Raw genomic sequence first — 16,792 nt, forward strand, 5'->3', positions numbered from 1 at the left:
GCTGAGAAAACTGCAAACACATTATAATGCATCCTTGCTTAATGTATGAAAGCCAAGGAGTGTGAAATTAAATATAAGAGTGTGTGAGAAAGGAGAAATGTGATGAAGAAGCAATTGAATGCATGATCTTACTGCATTATTATAAAAATCAAATGTGAAACTTAGATTTTCTTACATTGCAAAGATTACCGTATTTTCCGGTGTATAAGACGCACCCTTGTATAAGACGCACCTGCCATATATGCAAGCTGTCACTGAAAAAGTTCGTATATAAGACGCACCCGTGTATAAGACGCACCTCAGTTTACCCAGTTAGGCTAGTGAGGCTTAATTAAACACGCTTGCGCGACTATCGCGAAATGCACCGCACCTGTGAGCAATTCTTAAGCAACGCTAAGTGATCGAAAAAGGTAACACTCACGCCATACCCGTCCACGTTTTAGCAAAAAAGAAAGAAAAAACGATACAGCTCCCCATATGTCCATAACAACATTTTATTTCTACTTGAAACCTTCGAAGTCTTCATCTTCAGATGCGCTATCAAAAGGTTCACCCATTTCTGGAAGCAACTCAGCTGAAACATGCACTACGTACACGGAGCAAAAAAAGTTGCAAAGGATGACTAAAAAAGAACGCCGGCTTGTCTTGACAATGGCGAGAAGTGCGATTGTCACCATCTTTTGGCGCTTCTCATTACTTTTGCTTGGGGCCTCCGAAACAGCCGCGTGTTTGTGATCCCAGAAGTCGTCATCCCCGCCGTTTCATGATAAAGATCACCTAGAATGTCGCGCACGGCGGTCCCGATATTGAAGTATTAACTGTGTTACAACCGCGTTATTGGTAGTGATATTTTCTAGTTGAAAAAAGCTTGAGCATGAACCGGAGTAATCGATGAACTCGCAAAAAAAAGCTGAAAAATTCGCATATAAGACGCACCCTTGTATAGGACGCACCAGCAAGATTTTCGAAAAAAAGCCGTGTCTTATACACCAGAAATTACGGTACATTGCAGCCACAGATTGCGGGAAGTAAAGGGTGCATAACTCGGACAGAATTTTACCTCCAGCCCTAGCAGTCTAGTTGCAGTTTGAGCTAGACAGCCCTGGTCCCACATTGGGTGGCCCCCCTGTGTATATATGGTGTGAAGTGAACACCAGCAGCTTGTAACAGGCAGTAGGCAGCTTCGAGCTGTGACTTGTGTTGTTTCATTCTTGGCATGAATTTTTTGGTTCCTTGAATTCACATTCTAAGCAGTACAAGGGAAGCAATTCTGTCCAACCAAACCAGGACATGTATCGTTGGCTGTACTTTGCAGGCGGTGACAAGTTAGACTGCGGAAGAAATTTGTGTTCCGAGAGTGCTGTAACCCAGTCGTGCAGCCATAAAGTCGTGTGGTTTCCTTCACAGTTAGACGGTTCCTTCCAACGCTGAGGAAAAAAGAACTATGTGTGAGCTGTCTTACTGCAATTAAATGACTGGATTCAGTGTTCGTGAACACACTGCCTTCCTCGGCCTTCCAACACTCGCATCCCGTCACGTAATTTCACATCTGTGCCCTTTTCATTCTTTCTTTTATCGCACCAAGACATTCCTTGCTTAAATTACCCCTAAGAATGTCATCCCGCCTGAGCCACCGTCATTCTGTCGCATTCGTTAAGACATGCACCTCCGCCATGAGCAGCTCATTTTCCCCCGTTGGAACAGACTACCTGATGGTATCATCACATGCACTCATCAAAGTCACTAACCCATCTTCCAGCACTGTGCATTACATGCTTTTGAAACTGCCCAAACCGTACTACAGCATTGAAGTATCAGCTCTACCTTGTTTTGTATCTTGAGTGCCTGCCTTTGCATTGTTTTTTTTTTATCATTGGTTTTAGATCAGGTGTTGTGTTGATTTTTTCTTCCTTTTTTCTTTTGTTTTGCAACCACCCGAACCTGTATGTATGCCTCCAATTGTGTAATGCCTTCGGGCCATTCAGGAACAAATAAATGAAATGAAATCAATTTATCACTGTTTTATACTGGTTCAGTAATGCAGTAACCAAATGATTTAAATTAATTAGTCTGTGGAGTGCAGCGTGAACAATACTCTCACTCACACTGTATGACTCCTAACGATGTGCTCTTGTGTTCATCTCAGCGCCTTCGAGTCCACCCAGAGACCTGACTGTGGTTCCAAGTGAGGACTCCCCAACCACTGTAAATCTTCACTGGCAGCCTCCAAAGCAGCAGAATGGCATGATTACAGGTATGGCTGTGGTGATGAGCAGGCACGTTTTCTTCCAAACAAGTATGAGGGCAGTGATTATATATATATATATATATATATATATATATATATATATATATATATATATATATATATATATATATATATATATATATTCACCGCCCTCATACTTGTTTGGAAGAAAACGTTATAATGCGTTTTAATATATTATAAAACGTTATAATATATATATATATATATATATATATATATACAGTCGAACCCGGATATATCGAATTCGAAGGGGATCGGAAAATAGTTCGATATAGCGAAAATTTGATATACAGATATGGGCTAAAACTGCACTCCCGATCATAACAAATTGTGGCTTACCGTTTGGAACAGCCGCGAATCACGTAGTATGGGCACGCAATGTGAAAGCGCTTTATTTCGCGGAAAAAAATCACTAATTTTGGGCTGCTTTTTCCTCTGGGAAACGAAGTTCAAAACACTGGTCTCGATCTTCTCGAGACTGTCCAGGTGCGAGAGCCGAGTGCCTTCCATTTCGCCGCAACAGCGCCGAATCAGGCTGAACGCTGACGCCAGTTCAGTGGCTGTGCACGGACACGTTTCTTCGACAACACAGTTGCCCTCGTCATCGCTGGAATGGCGAGGCGTCTTGAACGCCAGCTATTCCGGCCACAATGTCCTCATCAGCGAGGTCGGCTACCGCTTGAACTTCGCTGTCAGTCACTTCGGACGGAACGGCGCCGGGAAAATTGGACAAGTCGCGAAACGCGTCGTCCAAGCACTCATCGTCATCTAAATCTTTCGGACATTCATCTCCGGCCACTGCAAGGCCTGCCTTGCCAAAACAGCTGGCTACTGTGGCCTGCTTCACGTCGCGCGTTGAAACACAGGCACACACAAGAAAAACACGCGAGGCGCAGACGGAGCGGTCCGAGCGAAGCCTACGCGAGCGGCAGTCAACGACGCGGCTGTGAAGGAACGACAGAGGGAAAAGAAAGAGCAGGGAGAAAGATCGGCGCTCTGGGCTTCGCTTTTTTTTTTTAAGCATGAAATTCTTTTTTTTTTTCTTTCTGAGCTCTCTCTTCTCTCCAGACCCACGAGCGACCGTTTTCTCTCTCTTCCTTTCCCCAGGAAGCGTGGCTTGGAAACGTTGCCACGCACTCCCTTCGCCGAGCTCCAATGACCTTGACCAAGCGCACACCGGCGTTGCAGGAGGAGCGGGAAAGCTCGCGCCGGTGGAGCGCAAAGACAGGGGAACAAAAGAAAAAAAAAAAGGCCCTGCGCCTGCTGACTGACTGCGGAAATGTTCACCGCTGAGGCGGCTGAGGACCGGACAGGAATGTCTGTGGGGAAAGCGCACCTTCCAGGGGCGCGGCGCGGCGTTCGATATATCCAATGTCCGGCGAAAATGGAATTCGATATACAACGCAACTGCCCTATACTTTTACATAGTATTTTCAAGGGGGTAATCTGTGTGTTCGATATAGCCAATAATTCGAAATATGCGGGTTCTATATATCCGGGTTCGACTGTATATATATATATATATATATATATATATATATATATATATATATATATATAAACCTAGAGGTTCTGTAGGGTCTAGGTTGTTTGGTGCTTATGGGGAAGGAAGTGGATTTTGGAAGCAGATGGCTCTTCAGGTGTGCAGATCAGTTGGAGCTTGTGTGCATGTAGTTACACAATGTGTGAATCCTGCCATACAACAGTATATATCTACCACTTGTGCAACCAACTCTGGTAAGAGATGTTCAGATAAATGAACTGTTCCTAAAATTTTCCCACCATAATGCCATTGTATCCAACGTGAATTAGTTTCAGTTAAAACAAATTTAGGTGCAGTGCATCTTTCAATTCAGCGCTCATTTTGGAAACCATCAAAGTACCGCAGTGACCACTATGTGTTGTTTTTTTTGTTTGTTTTTATTGCTTTCCCAACAGCTTGAATCGCACCTAAGGTGCCCAGCAGGCTAGTCACGTGGTACAGGCTCTAAAAGCAAATGGCCGTGCACCCTTTCCTCTCTCTCTTATTTCACTCCTTCTGCAGCATGGCTGTTATCGCGTATGGGAGCAGCTGCACCTCACATCTTTCTGTTTGCTGCAGGCGATGTGAACTCAGTGCTGACGTAGCGCCATGGGCCATGAGAACCTTTGCTGTAGTGCCACATCCGTTTAAAATTTGGCTATGCTGTGCCTACATGCCTTTTTGTCTGCCGGAGGCAAAGCACAGCACATAATGCATGCATGATGCTGAGGTCTGCGCACGTCAAATAGCTTCACCGCATGCGGGCTGGCGCGCAGAGCCTTGCCTTTCCTATCCACACCCGCAAAAGCGCCACCCCACGCCTTCGCTCAAAGAACTTGCAAACTAATTCAGCTAAAGTGGATTATCTTATGTTCAGTCTGTGAGAAGCCAACCAAATGCTCTCATTTCGTTCATCTTATCCAAGCGTTAATTTTAATCAAGTTCGTCTTAATCGGAGTCTACAGTATTTGTCCTTGCCAGGCCATGTAGCCTAATATTTGTTTCAACACGCAATAGAAATACTTTCAGTGGTTCATGTAGCTTATTTGGGGCAAAAAAAAAGTTTTTTTACAAAGTTTAGCATTGTCATCGTGTTGTTCCTGCTTTTGTGGTTGTGGTTGTCTATAACTGACAAGGTTGCTGGTTAAAAAAAAAAACAAAATTTAAGATGTGTGCTGGTAAAGCTGCATATAGGTCATTTTAAAAGAGATTACTTTCCTGCTTCGCAGTTTCTTCATAAGTAGCTGTGTTGTCTACTGTTGGAGAAACTGTGAAAAACAATGATGTCATAAAGCATCATTAATCGTATTGATCCGGTTAGCATAGCTAAACATATCTCTGTAGGATTGGATCACAGCCTTTCTGCACTGGGCACTGTTTGGATATTGACTTCAAGAAAGCTTGTTGATCATTTCTTTTAAATTCCACCCGACACGGTGGCTCAGTGGTTACGGCGCTCGGCTCCTGGCCCGAAAGACATGGGTTCGATCCTGGCCGCCGCGGCCGAATTTCGATGAAGGCAAAATTCTAGAGGCCCGTGTGCTGTGCGATGTCAGTGCACGTTAAAGAAACCCCAGGTGGTCGAAATTTCCACAGCCCTTCACTACGGCGTCCCTCATAGCCTGAGTCGCTTTGGGACGTTAAACCCCAATAAACAAGTCTTTTAAGTTCATTTTTTACTGCAGTCAGATACTCTGCTAGACGCTGCAGCTAGGTGGGCACTGACAGCAGCCTTTCTGTGCTTTTCTTTTCTCTCCCGTTTGCCGCGCAGGATATGTGATCCTGTACACAGCGGACAACACGCAGCAGGACACCGACTGGGTCGTGGAGGCAGTGGTGGGTGACCGCATGACGGCTGTGATCAAGGGCCTCACTGCAGACACCAGCTACCACTTCAAGATCCAGGCCCGCAACAGCAAGGGCTACGGCCCACTCTCCTCCGAAGTGGTCTACCACACAGGCAAGAGTATGTTGCATCACCGCCCTGTGTGGGTGTCTCTCCTGCGAGGCTTCCTTCTCCCAGTCATGCACCACCTTCTGTAGCATGCCACTGCATGGTCCGCTCCCATGTGGCTTTTGGTTGTTGTATGTGCTGCGACTTGGGCACCTCGATTTGATTGTAAAGAAAAGAAAAATGTGTAAATGAAAATGTGCATCTTGTGGAAATATGGGGGGGGCCTTCCGCCACCCCCACTCTTCCACACTGCAGATGCAGCGTTTCCGCTCGCTCACCGTGGAGGGATTCATGCTAAAGGGAACAAATGGAGGAGTGACAATGCGTGAACATTCATATGCTATTTATCACACTTGCAATGAATACATAGAGCAGGCCAGCTAGCTACAACACATCAACGAGGTGTTCCTCGGAAATAGAAGGCTAGCGTAAGAAGGGTTTCCGACTTACCAGCTGGGACAGGGGCGCTACTTCGGGGGTATCGGCGGCGAAAGCTTGTACGCGTTGATAATGGCAGCCGGGTTTTCCCGTGCGCACCGCATTCTTTGGGGCGAAACCATCCCCGAGCATTTGCTGGGGGAGGTGACGAGAGCGTGCGTTCGCTGTGCTCACTTCACTGCCTGGAACCAGAAGTCCACCGTCAAGGCACAAACAGATCTCCGTGCGCCTGCCACGGAAAGTGACGAGAGCGTGCGGCTGCAACCGCTCGTGACACTGGCCGGATCTCAAAGGGGGTCTCAACAACTTTGTGGAGCTTCGCGTAGCCTTGGAGGGGACGCTGCTATCGCTCCTCCACTTACCCCATGAGGAGAAACTTCCCTCCTCGCCCAGCCGGGGCTGTCCTGACGCATGATGAAGGTGGTCGCCTGCGTCGAAACGAAGGGGGGGGGGAACAGGTTTTCCACAACCTGTAGCAAAGCTGGTTTCGCTGAAGGTCACTAAGCTGCTAATGGCACTTTCAAGCATAAGCTCAAAGTGCTCGTAAACGGGGAAAAAGTTTAGCTATGACAGTCATGAAGGTGCTTGTCAAGGGGTCATAAGCTGTCTAAAAATTCTCAGAGAGTTTTTTTTTTTTAGTAGAATAGACGTTTTTAGCACACTGGAGACATACTACTGGAGCTATCGGACACCCCCCGCACATGTGCAGCAGGCGTTCGGTAAACCAGTATACGTCTCCGATAGTATGTCTCCAGTATGCTAAAAATGTCTAATGTCTGTAAATTTCCAGTGACTGTTCAGTGTTTGGAAAGTGGTCATATATGGCCGTGAAGCTCGAAATATAATGCAAAATATATTGCATATATGTAGCTGAGGTCGTGATCATGAAACCCAAGACTTTTCTTGCCGTAGATCCTAGGTGTGCTATCCAAGTTTCCGTTTTATTTGTGTGTGGCTTAATTATTGCAGTTTTGCAAAAAGCCATAGACATAATGTCTGTGACTACTACTCTATAATAATGCAGCTCTAAAGATATGTCTGTAGCTGAACTTAGAATGTGCATTATACAGAGCTTTTCATGATAAGCGGTGCTACTTGTGAGTGTGTGCAAGTTTATTTACTCCTGCTCTTGTAATTATGCCTCAATCTGCTTTAAAGTATGACTTAGTGGCATAAGCATGTAGGTATATTAGTGGCATTTTGTTTTACACCTTGTTACTGACATGATAATATGCATACAGATATTATGATTTTATCTTGAGGAAGCCCAGGTAATGTGTGTATGTGTCTAAAAGGATTACCTTCTTTTTATACCCTAGTTGTTAAAAAGACAAATCCAAGCAGAAAGTGCACCATCCACAGTTATACTGTTTTTTACTGAAATAAAGCTTGGTTTTTGAACTTATTTTTAGTTTATTCATTTCTGCTTTTTTGCAAGTCATGTGTGCCTGTACATTCCTTTATGTTTTGCTCGTGTGCTTGTTTAATTTTGTGGACTGTTTGTTTTGTTGGCAAAATTTAGGTTTTGAGGTTGCTTCTGGAGCTACCAGCAATGGTAAGTGTATATATCTAGGATGCATGGCATGATGATTTAAGTTGCTCTATTTTTATTTCCGTTTTCATCGCAAATTATCTGAATTACGCATGTGGTCAGTATTCATTAGTCCATCTACTTTGCAAATATGTGCGATAAATTGCATAATTCTTTATCAGTGAACAATAAAGGGACACAATGGAGAGTTCCATACAATTTTTGTTCTTAATAATTTTTTTTTCCTCTTTGTGGCTGTATTGATTTTGGTTCAGCACTAAATGCGTATTTATAACTGAGAAAATATGATCTAAAAGTGCAACACTTTTTCCCACACTACTCGAACCAAACTCGCAATGTTTAAAACTAAAAGGGAGTCCATGTTCAGCATTTGTAAGTGAATGGCTCTGTAGCCTAGCTTTGGTGATCAGCATACAAAAATCTCTGTTGATGTCATTCCAGTTTGCTTGTGGAATTGGCCGGTGGTGCTGAAATTTGTATTTAATTTCTTGGTCTTTTCTACCTTATGAAACCTCTGTTTTTAGAGAAATTAGCCTGTTTGTCACTAGAATGTGGTAATGTATCAATACAAGCCGATTTCAATCTGTTCTGAGTGTCCCTACAGTGACAGTTTGGAGTTGTCATCAAGTTCATTGCTATGATGAGAGCTGCAGTGTCAGATGATTAACACTGCTTTGAACCTGATCAAAGGAACCTCATTTTTTCAGGTGGTGGGATCTCAAACAATGTTCTCTACATTGCAATTGCATCTGGCTTCGCAATCATCCTGCTTATCCTGGTTGTTATCTGCTACATGGTGTGCCGACGACGTCAGGGATACATTGGGCCAGTCAACAGCAAGACGTGAGTGTACCTACCCCTCTAGGTGTTTTGGTCTTCCTTGCATGCCACATACAGCTGACAGCTGGTGCTGACAACTATCAGGTGATCAGCCTATACCTGTACGAAGTAGGCATCCTGACCAGAATCATATTCTTAATGCTGCCTCTTTGGATTCTGCTCTGTACTTTCTTTTTTTTTTAATGCGATGTTGATTGCCTCAGGGCATAAAACGGTATGTAATGATAGATGAGGATGCCTAAATAAATGAGTAAAGGTTCGCTGATCTAATGAAATCGAGCAGTGAACGATGATGAGGTCCTTGTGTCCAAGCGGTGTATGGAGCACTATTGTTGGACGAAAGGCCCACTGCCGTCAGGTGCCGAGAGCGATCTAGGTGCAGAACAATGCAATATGTTCCTACTTACCCACTGAGTATCACCTAATATGCCCGAGTTATTTATAGGCACAGATTTTTTTTCATAACTTTGAGTGAGACTGGGGCATGTAGTTTATGGAGGATGACAAGTGTTTTGCGTGGGTTCCGGTAAAAATTTATTGGCTGCATCCATGCAACATGTTATTTTTGCTGCCTAGTGCAGAGTGTCCCAACTTGATAGAATCAGTGGACCGACTTGCATGTTGGTGGCATTGAGGTATATACAGTCTATGATGACCTTTGCGCAACTGTGTGCAGGTATGCGAGTGCGAAGTGTGCGGCCGTCAAGGGGGGCAAGGGAGCAACCAAGGACCTGAAGCCACCCGACCTGTGGATCCACCATGATCAGATGGAACTCAAGGCCATGGACAAGAGCAGCAACCCAGAGGCAGCCATGACCGCCACGCCCATATCGCGCAACTCTCAGGAAATCTCCGAGGAGCACATTGGCACACTCGACAAGAAGAAGAACTCGGGAGGAGGCTACATGGGTGCGTTCCTCTCCCATAGCTGTGCACTGCTGTGCTATCAGGCATGGCTAGCAAGATAGGTGTCTTTACCGACGGGGATAGCTCATTCCTGGTTCCTATGAGCCTTGTTACAGATGCATTGTGGTACCACTATCACGGCAAGAAGCAGTAAGTGGTCTGGACTGCCAGAATCTTTACAGGGACACTGACGACAAATCGAGGCTGGCCTGTATCAGTACAATGTATGTGCAAAACCAATTTGACCATTTCCATGTTCTGTATCAATAGATTAACAAATCGAGGCTGGCCTGTATCAATACAATGTATATGCAAAACCAATTTGGCCAATTTCCATGTTGTGTACTTCATTCTAATGATAAAAAGGCAACTTTCACTGAAAATGGAGCTGGTGTAAGCGAAAAAAGCCCAAAAGATGAAATGTGGATATTGCTGCTGTTGGTCATTTCCAAAAAAAAACTGTGGTGACATCAAAATCATTTTTACGTGGATCTCTGAGGCTACTCTGCACTACCATTCACTCCGTAATGATAATCGCAGAGCTCTTTTCAGTCTTGACGCAATGAATTTGGATCAAGTGGTAGAGAAAAAGAAGTTGCATATCTAAATCAAATTTTCTCGGCAATAAAGGTGTTTTTGGCTGCCATACTATCATCAACATAGCCACAAAGAGCTGAACAGTCACTTTTTACCCAAACCAAAAATTGTACAGAGTTCTTCTCAGTGTTCCTTCAAGACTGCCGTGTAGATCAAATCTGTGACATTCTAGCAAATTTTGTGGGCGTTCAATTCCTGCCATTTTGTAGCTATCAGGAGAAGGCGCATTTGGAGAAAGTGTTGGGAAGTGTATGGCGCTGCTTGGTGGAACTTTACTGCTGGTGCAAAAATAGGATAGGACGTAAGACTGGTAGTATATGGCTTCTCACTGATATCAGAAGTATTACTTAGAGGTCAGCACATTGCTGTGGCTTCGGCATCAATTTGATCTCTTTCACCCACGACTTATGCTGGGGTCAAAAATGCAGTTTATCCAACCGTTTGCCTGTACACATGCTACTTGACCTGTTTTTGCTGGCACATGCATAACATTACAATTTCTAACAGCATTGCAAAAGTCCGTTAGGTTGCGAGTGGTGGGGGCATGTGCACAGAGATTCGAAATGCTGTTATTTGAAATAAAAACAAGAAACTGTCGCGAGAATGCTGCTGCCTAGCAGAATACGAAGCCAAAGAAAGTGGATCCTCATGGTGGTTTACCATTCACGATTATCTGTTGGCTTCGTGCTTCATGATCTTGCATGCTGCCCACGCATGAACCCACCTTTGCATTTATCTGCTTGGCATGTTTGTTCTGTACTTATTATTCACATGTGCATGTGTGCAGAACTTTACATGTTCATACACAGCCAGAATGGTTGTATTCTTGATCCTAGTGCGCCAGTGTCTTCCTGCACAAGGGCAGCAATTTTTTTTGTGTATTCAAATGTAGAGGTAGCCCAGCTGACCCCAACTAGCTCATAAATTACTGCGTCTGTATATATAGCAATGTTATGATGGATGAATGCATTGAGGTACTACTACTAGCATGTTGTTGTAGTATTACCAGCAACCCAGCACTCTTGCAGGGTTATGTTTAGTGAGTAGTGCTGAGACTAACATCACCAAAAAGAGTAGCTTGGTTCTCAGCTATAGTGACTGGATTTCCATAAGATTTGAAAAAACAGGCTTTGGCTAGCATGAAGAAGTCTTGATCATTGAGGCTTGGAATTACCTGCTACCTAAATGGCCGATCTTGGGTCAATAGACTGTCATAACAATTATTGCTATAATCTAGGCTTTGCATGTGATAATGTGCCAATATAGTTTGCTTTCTGCTTCTCAGCTTTTCAGTTAGTAGGTTAATATCGGTGAAGTTTTCACATAACATAACATCCTTGAATGGAGTCTGAATGGCATAAATACCTTTTAATGGATCAATGAGCTGAACATAGCTTGATCATCAGATTGACCACTTTTTTTGTATCACTTAAGTGATACAAAGTTTTGAAGTTTGTTGTTTAAATGGTACCTGTAGGGCTTTTAAAGCATGCCTTTTCTTCCAAGTACAGCATTTTGCCAGTTAGGAAGTGTTTTTAAGATCTGTCTGCAGGATTGTACATGTGATACATGTGACAAACCTTGCTTTCCTTGAAAAGAGTGCTCTTGGCACTAAAAAAGTCTTTCAGCATTGAATCTCTAATGGATCCTTGCATTCTTGCATTTGATGGAGCCAAACATAACAGTGAGAGCTGCCTACACCAAGTGCATCTGTTTGCTTGTGCTGACACACTGTCTCTCAAAGCACCCACTATACTTTTGTGTCTCTGTCTCTTTGTTTCGTTGAGTTCAGTTTGTTTATGCCCACTTCACCCATCCACACTTGCCATCACATGATGAACGTTGATGCATGGATGTTGTCTGTGCCCCCTTTTGGTTTTCCCCCTATCGTTTCTCCACCCCTGCACAGACCAGTTAAGCAGCGACGACAGTGGCAAAACTGATAAGCCGCTGTTGCCAAAATCGTCACGCACTAAGCCCATGATGTTACCGCTTGACTCTCGGAAGTCACTGCCTGATTCTAGTAAAGCATGTGAGTATATTTATCCTGCGTCCACCCATTTATGTTCTCGTGCACACCTTACTGCCTACCGTATCTCTGCATGAATTCAGTGTCCCATGTATCTCCTGTTTTCAAATGAAAATGGATACTTTTTTGTTTTAACTTGAAGCCTAATTTTGATTGGCAATGCTTATGAAGAATTTGCTTGAAATGGTCTGAAATGACGTAAAGTTTGCAAAAGAGGGCACCATTCTTGGTTGCCATAAACGCGTCTACTTTCTGTTGAAGGTTGCCTGCCTATATAAAGACGCAAATTTGAGTGATGGATTTCGAGGTAAATGCAACCTTAATTGTTACCCATGCTTCACCGTGAAGCACAGCTAACTTTAAAAGCAATGCCACACCGACTAGCCTCTGTGCAGGTTTTGTTGACACTTCTACACTCATCATACTGCCTTATTGTTTCCTCATGACAGAGATCTGTGGTTGCTAGTTTTGCTCATTCAGTAATAAGGGTTCTTGAAGTAACGCTCTAGACCAACATGTAAATTCTTAAGGCACACTCTAAAGAACTTTAGGTGTTTGAACTCTGTAGACATTTTCTGGTTTTTTTACTTAGGGTTTACAAAAGTGTGACTATGTCTTTCCACTACAGAGAAAAATTTTTTGCTTACACTCTAATTATTCAAATGTAAAGTAATGAGCAATATGAAAGGGAACCTTGTCTGAGCATTCATTTATTGATTACACCATAATTATGCGTGACAAGCCCAGTTTGTTCTGTTTTCTAACTAGTTTTCCTCTTGCCGTGTAATATCGAAAGTAATTCTCATATTTAGAGGACAAATAATAACCACAGAATTTGCAGTTTTGTGCAAAGAGTTTCTTTCCTCTCATATTGCTCATGACTGCACTACTACGCGTCAGAAACATGTACATTTCTCATGACATTTTCCACAGCCATGGGACCAGCCGCCGTTACCAATGGCAGCATGAACACTGGCCTAGAAGGAAGCTCCATTAATGTGGGCCGTCCCATATACCCAAGGACTCAGTACAACATACCCCGGGCTCATGTGACCATCGATGCACTTCACGCAGGTACGCATCAGCTTTGAAACTTGGTGATGGTGAAGGAAATATTTTTACAGCAACATTTACTAATACCTCGTTTCCCGAGATCATGGCTTCGGCATGTCCACCGAATGAAGGAGTAGAACTCTGTTTATCTTTTACAGCAACTCCTACTAATACCTCGTTTCCCGAGATCATGGCTTCGGCATGTCTACCGAATGAAGGAGTAGAACTCTGTTTATCTTTTACAGCAACACCTACTAATACCTCGTTTCCCGAGATCATGGCTTTGGCATGTCCACCGAATGAAGGAGTAGAGCTCTGTTTATCTGCAAGACCTTGCGTTTTTTTTTTTTGTCTGACGGCAGGCCTACAACAAATATGCACTGGGGGCCCCTATACTGACTATCCTCGTGCAAAAATATTGCCATTAGCTGGCCAGCTAGTAATAATATTTTTTTGAAAATTGGAGGGAATACTTAAGCTTTGCGTTTGCTTGAATGAGTTAATGCCTGTATGCATAGGATTGGCCATTTCTATGTTTACATTCACACATTGATGGGAGTCCTCATACCACTCCTTGCGCAATGGTGCAGTGGTTAAGGGATGTGCCGCTGCCCTGCGATGGAAGGTGCTGCCAACGGTGGGTCTTGTGCGGACCAAGTAGATCTTCCCGAGCAGCCTCTCGTGATCAGCCATTGATTTAATTGCCGCCTGCCAGGGGGTTTAGTTTGCTCACAGTCCGATGGGTAGGCTGTGATGTCGCCACAAGGTCACGTGACCTAGGTATCCCACTTGGGTTGCTTCTCCAGTGGTGGCTGCCTGCGCTTTCCTATGTCACACTGGTTATTGCTCACATTGCCGACACCGGATTTTCTGCATAATGGGGCCTTTAACGCTATCACATTAGAACAACCATATCAATCATATGTGATGCCAATTACATACTGCTATTGGAGCATCTGTGCTGCCTTGTTGAATGTATTGTATTCCTACTTTGCATCCACCAGCTTGGGATTTGGCACCAACAGGGAGAGGCAGAGTTGGGCTGAGGTAATAACGTCAGTAATTTCATTGCAGTTACAGTTAAGCCCTATGTTCTGGTGAATTTAAAGAAATAGGGATACCAAATTTTGGGTTGCATATTTTTTTTTCTTTGTAATTGTGCATAAGACGTTAATGTACGTAAATTACTACATGGAACTCGCCTGTGCACAGTAAATAATCTGTAATTTCACCTCTTCCCTCATGCTGTTTTTGTTAAATATTCAACAGCTAAACAGTGACTGTGCCATCACAGATGAGGCAACATTAAGGCCAGGTGAGGCATACAAATACTGGTACAGTCGCTGCTTTACCATTTTAGTTCGCTCCTACTATTGCAACCAGCCCATGGCAAGAGCTGGAATGGCAGAAAGAAAGAACAAGCAGGTACATATTATCTTATAGTTTTTGTATGCTTCACATTACTTGAGCATTGATTGTACACATCTGTGACATCGCAGCCACCACTGAACTGTTGAAACTGAAACTACACAAGAGAAAAACTTCAGTTGTAGATTGTTTACTGGGTGGAGGCAAATTTCAGTGTGGCAACTCATGTTCACTGATGTCTTGCACATCACTCCAAAGAAAAAAAACGCAACGAAAACTTGCTGTCCTGTCTCCTTTAGTGCTTTGTAAAGTTTGCTGCGTGGTGTGTAAAGGTGCATCAAATATGATGTGCGTACTGGACCTTCAAATGCACCGGACACTTTTGCATTCTGTGCTTAAAAGCTGCATGCTTGCTATGAGCAGGTCACGAGGGCCCCAGTCCACAGAAGGGGGGCCTCATGGGCTGCGGGAACCCCACATATGAGCCGGTGCTGAACCCGGGCATGTGCCACCCGGGTGCTTCCACCATGGGCACCAGCCAGATGCCGGCCTACAGCAACGCCCTGGTGGGAACCGGTGGGGGGCCACTGCTGTCGCTCAGCTCGGGCCCCTCCATTGGTCCACCCCCTTCAGGGCCGCCACCTCCCGCGAACGCCCCCGAGACGGGAACACTGACCAAGCGGGTGCATGCGGGCAACCCCCTCAAGAGCTTCAGTGTGCCCGCACCGCCTCCACAGAGCGCTCCGTCTACGCCCCAGCCAAAGCATATAGGTGAGCAGTGGGGGGGGTGGGGCCAACTTGAGGAATGCAGAACTGGGGTCGGATTGTATTCGTGATTATTTCAGCAGAAAGGAAGTAGAGAGAACAGAGTGCTTCCAATAAATCTTCAAATGAAAGGCACTATCATTCCAGCTAATGCAAACACTTCACTGTGCTCAGCTGAAAGACGCGGGTTCGATCCCGGCCGCGGCAGTTGAATTTCTTTGGAGGAGAAATTCTAGAGGCCCGTGTGCTGTGCGATGTCAGTGCACATTAAAGAACCCCAGGTGGTCGAAATTTCCAGAGCCCTTCACTACGGCGTCCCTCATAGCCTAAGTCGCTTTGGGACGTTAAACCCCATACAACCAACCAAACACTTCGCTGTCAGCAATGCTAACACTGAACGAAGGCAGAGCATTCTATTCTGAAACAGTTTGTGGAAAAATAATGATTTAAATACCTAAATCATTTCTAATTCTCAATTTGTGTACTTTACGTCGTGATCAATGCACTCAGGCCTGTAGTGTGGATGGAAAGTGTACTTTTCTATTTGAATACCAACTTTGTTGTAGTCAATATTATGAAACAGTTCAAGCCTTAACTTCCTCCTCCTCATTTCGAGGGGCTCCTATCTTAATACATCTTGTCCTAAAAACCTGAGTGCCGATTCTCAGCTGCTTTACTATGATGATATTTCTCTGTCATTCATAATCAGAGGTGTCACATTTAGCGTGTGCCTTTTGGCTGAGATGTGTCCATAATGAGATGAGATGGCTCTCCTGTGTCATTTTGTGTCTATGTATGTGTGGATGTGAACTGAAGGATGGAAGATTCTACAAGCTACTTTTGAAACAGCTGAATATTTGCCTTTGTTAGTATTCCATGTGATTCTATGGTACCTCTGTCAGCAGCAAAAGTGTAATCTCATGACTGTTGCAGCTCGTTTGACCATGTCTACTGAAGCTTGCATTGTCATTTTCAAAGTCAAGTGTGGACTCTGTGCTTCAGTAGTGTTCATTGCTGAAAATTAATCTTGCTAACGCAGTGATGTGATTGCTGTGCCATTTGTGCCAAACTGTGCCAAACTGTGCCAAAAGGCAAAGCCTGCTACATGCTGCTATATTATGGCAAAATATGAGTAATCTGCACCAAGCCTGTGCCAAAACTCCATATTTACTTAAGAGCACAATTCACTGGCACCGCATGTTATCCCTCATGAACATATGAATGCTGCTTATCATGCTGGCCGGGCCTGTTGTCACACTGCGTAATAAAAACAAAGAAGCGAAATGGGCCTGCAGCATGTAGGAATTTACATTGCAGTCACAAGGACAAATTTAATACCATTAAATGCTTACTGCTCAAGTTTTAATGCCATTTGCATGGTACCAAACATTAAGATTTAATGGCATTTGCCTTGCTGCCATTTGCGACCTAATGAGTTCACCACAACTCATTTGCTCGAGCAACGCATACTCTTGTCCCCATTCCACACACAGAAAAGC

General features: G+C 44.2%; 1 protein-coding gene across 5 annotated transcripts in view; it reads left to right on the forward strand.

The window, feature by feature from the left end:
- The window catches only part of fra (neogenin protein frazzled), a 504,200-nt gene that overhangs the window by 481,880 nt on the left and 5,528 nt on the right, over window positions 1-16,792 (forward strand). For 2 of the 5 annotated variants that reach the window (XM_089547899.1, XM_089547902.1), the window contains exons 17-24: window positions 2,147-2,254; window positions 5,563-5,757; window positions 7,706-7,738; window positions 8,443-8,578; window positions 9,252-9,484; window positions 11,988-12,110; window positions 13,041-13,181; window positions 14,952-15,299. In XM_089547899.1, coding sequence (XP_089404025.1) covers window positions 2,147-2,254; window positions 5,563-5,757; window positions 7,706-7,738; window positions 8,443-8,578; window positions 9,252-9,484; window positions 11,988-12,110; window positions 13,041-13,181; window positions 14,952-15,299 — 1,317 coding nt within the window. The remainder of the gene's footprint in view (window positions 1-2,146; window positions 2,255-5,562; window positions 5,758-7,705; window positions 7,739-8,442; window positions 8,579-9,251; window positions 9,485-11,987; window positions 12,111-13,040; window positions 13,182-14,951; window positions 15,300-16,792) is intronic. The other 3 variants (XM_089547900.1, XM_089547903.1, XM_089547901.1) reach the window with 3 other exon arrangements.

Source organism: Amblyomma mixtum, chromosome 6 (assembly GCF_055824585.1).
Source record: "Amblyomma mixtum isolate Tamu chromosome 6, ASM5582458v1, whole genome shotgun sequence".
NCBI classification, from domain to species: domain Eukaryota; kingdom Metazoa; phylum Arthropoda; class Arachnida; order Ixodida; family Ixodidae; genus Amblyomma; species Amblyomma mixtum.